This window comes from Cariama cristata, unplaced genomic scaffold, assembly GCF_000690535.1.
Source record: "Cariama cristata isolate BGI_N322 unplaced genomic scaffold, ASM69053v1 scaffold36694, whole genome shotgun sequence".
NCBI classification, from domain to species: Eukaryota; Metazoa; Chordata; class Aves; order Cariamiformes; family Cariamidae; genus Cariama; species Cariama cristata.
In genome coordinates, this window is record NW_009611873.1 from 260 (window position 1) to 2,148 (window position 1,889).

At 46.0% G+C, this 1,889-nt stretch overlaps 1 protein-coding gene across 1 annotated transcript in view; it reads left to right on the top strand.

The window, feature by feature from the left end:
* SLC18A3 (solute carrier family 18 (vesicular acetylcholine transporter), member 3) overlaps positions 1–499 on the top strand; it is a gene marked incomplete at its 5' end in the record, with an annotated part of 754 nt that extends 255 nt beyond the window's left edge. Inside the window, 1 exon segment of the mRNA XM_009698403.1 lies at positions 1–499. This exon segment is cut by the window's left edge and continues 32 nt beyond it. Within this exon segment, the coding sequence (XP_009696705.1) occupies positions 1–499 (499 nt within the window).
* Between the last annotated feature and the right edge of the window lie 1,390 nt (positions 500–1,889).

Below are 1,889 nucleotides of genomic sequence, written 5' to 3' on the forward strand. Positions count from 1 at the left end.
CTGCAGGAATTTCGGGCAGGTCATCATTCCCCTCTGCGGCATCTGCTTCGGCATCGCTCTGGTGGACACAGCCCTGCTGCCCACCCTGGCCTTCCTGGTGGACGTGCGCCACGTCTCTGTCTACGGCAGCGTCTATGCCATCGCAGACATCTCCTACTCCGTGGCGTATGCCCTGGGGCCCATCGTGGCTGGCCAGATTGTGCATACCATGGGCTTCGCGCAGCTCAACCTGGGCATGGGGCTCGCCAATGTGCTTTACGCCCCTGTCCTCCTCTTCCTCAAAAACGTCTGCCAAATGAAACCCTCTCACTCGGAGAGGAACATCCTCCTTGAAGAAGGACCTAAGGGACTCTACGACACCATCAAAATGGAGGAGCGCAAAGGCATGGGCAAAAGCCTCCAGCCAGCGGGTGAGACGGAGGAGAACGGCATGGACTCTTACCGCAGAGACCTGACAGGGGTGTCCGAGGAGGACTCGTCGGACTATGAGTACAGTTAGGTTCCCCCACGCGGCCCAGCCCCAGGAGCAAGGAGGGGCATGTGGGAGAGAGGGAAAGGGGGGGATGGAAGCGTTACTGCATTATGTTTCTGTACTGATGTGCAATATATACAGTTTAACCTTTGTCATGATGTAATGGCTTTCTTCTAGACTTATTTTTAACCAGTATTTCCTTCAGCATTCTGGCAACGTGGAGGGGGTGGGGAATGGGGGACAATCCTGAAGAAAATTTTCTGCATAATTATTGGCATAAATCTAGGGAGGATCCTTCCAAAAAACCCACCACCAACAAAACAAAACACCCAACTGCCTCGTAGCTGGGGTATAATTGTGAAAAGTTTTCTCAAGCTGAAACTGTGTGTGACATACTGTATATCTCTGTAAAAAATATAAGAAAAGCAAAAAAGTCTGTGTAAAATTTCAAATGGCGTATTCAGGGACTTAGTAAATCTTGTGTACATATACTTAGATTTTCAGTTGGTTTCATATATTTAAAAAGAGCAACAACTATCACAACGTCTTACTCTTCCTTGGGAATAAACTGAAGTATTGTAATTTTTTTTTTCTCTCTTGTGCTGCTCTCCGGTAAGTGCAATATGCTGTATTATGTTGAAGTCCAAACTACAAGAATAATACGATCTGAATAAACGGAATTGAAGGGGATCGATTGTCTTTGTTTCATTGCTGAGAGCTGCTTGAGGGAGGGAGCTGGTTGTGCTCAGTGTAACCCCTACGGTTACAATTCCTCATAACACAAGCCTCATCGGTTACCAAAATTGCCCAGGAGAAAATCCCAGAACAAAATGTTCTCATTCATTCTTCAAAACATATGTTAACGGATCTGAGCAAACAACATCGCTCTGCAAACATGCTATCAATTGCTTAAAACCAGCTCCTCCTATTCTCACGCAAATTCAATTTTAATTCTCACAATCATGAATTTCAATTTTCGAATATTCCCAAAATTACATTACCAGCCGTTAGAGGTAACACTGGTAAAATGCCTTTCTTGGTGCCGAATGCTGCCCCAATTGCAACATGCCCACCTCAAATGTAGCCGACAGGGATTAAACAAAACAAAAGATGGGTGAAGTGCTTCATTCAAACCTTTGCAAAAAGTGGAAACCTTCTATACAACCACAATGGAACCAGTGTATATTTTGCCCTGTAAATTTATCTTGATATTAAAAAAAAATCGTTCGTTTAAATTCCTATCTCATTAGGAAACAAAATAAATTACTTCTAGCCTCAAGAGGGGAGAAAAAATTATATAAACGGCCACAGCATCATTTAAAGGGCTCCCGCCCGTCCCTGGGGAGCTGGGCGCCGCTAGGGACACGCAGAGAAACGGCCGGTCGGTTCCGCTGAGCTGCGCGGGACGCGGGGCCCC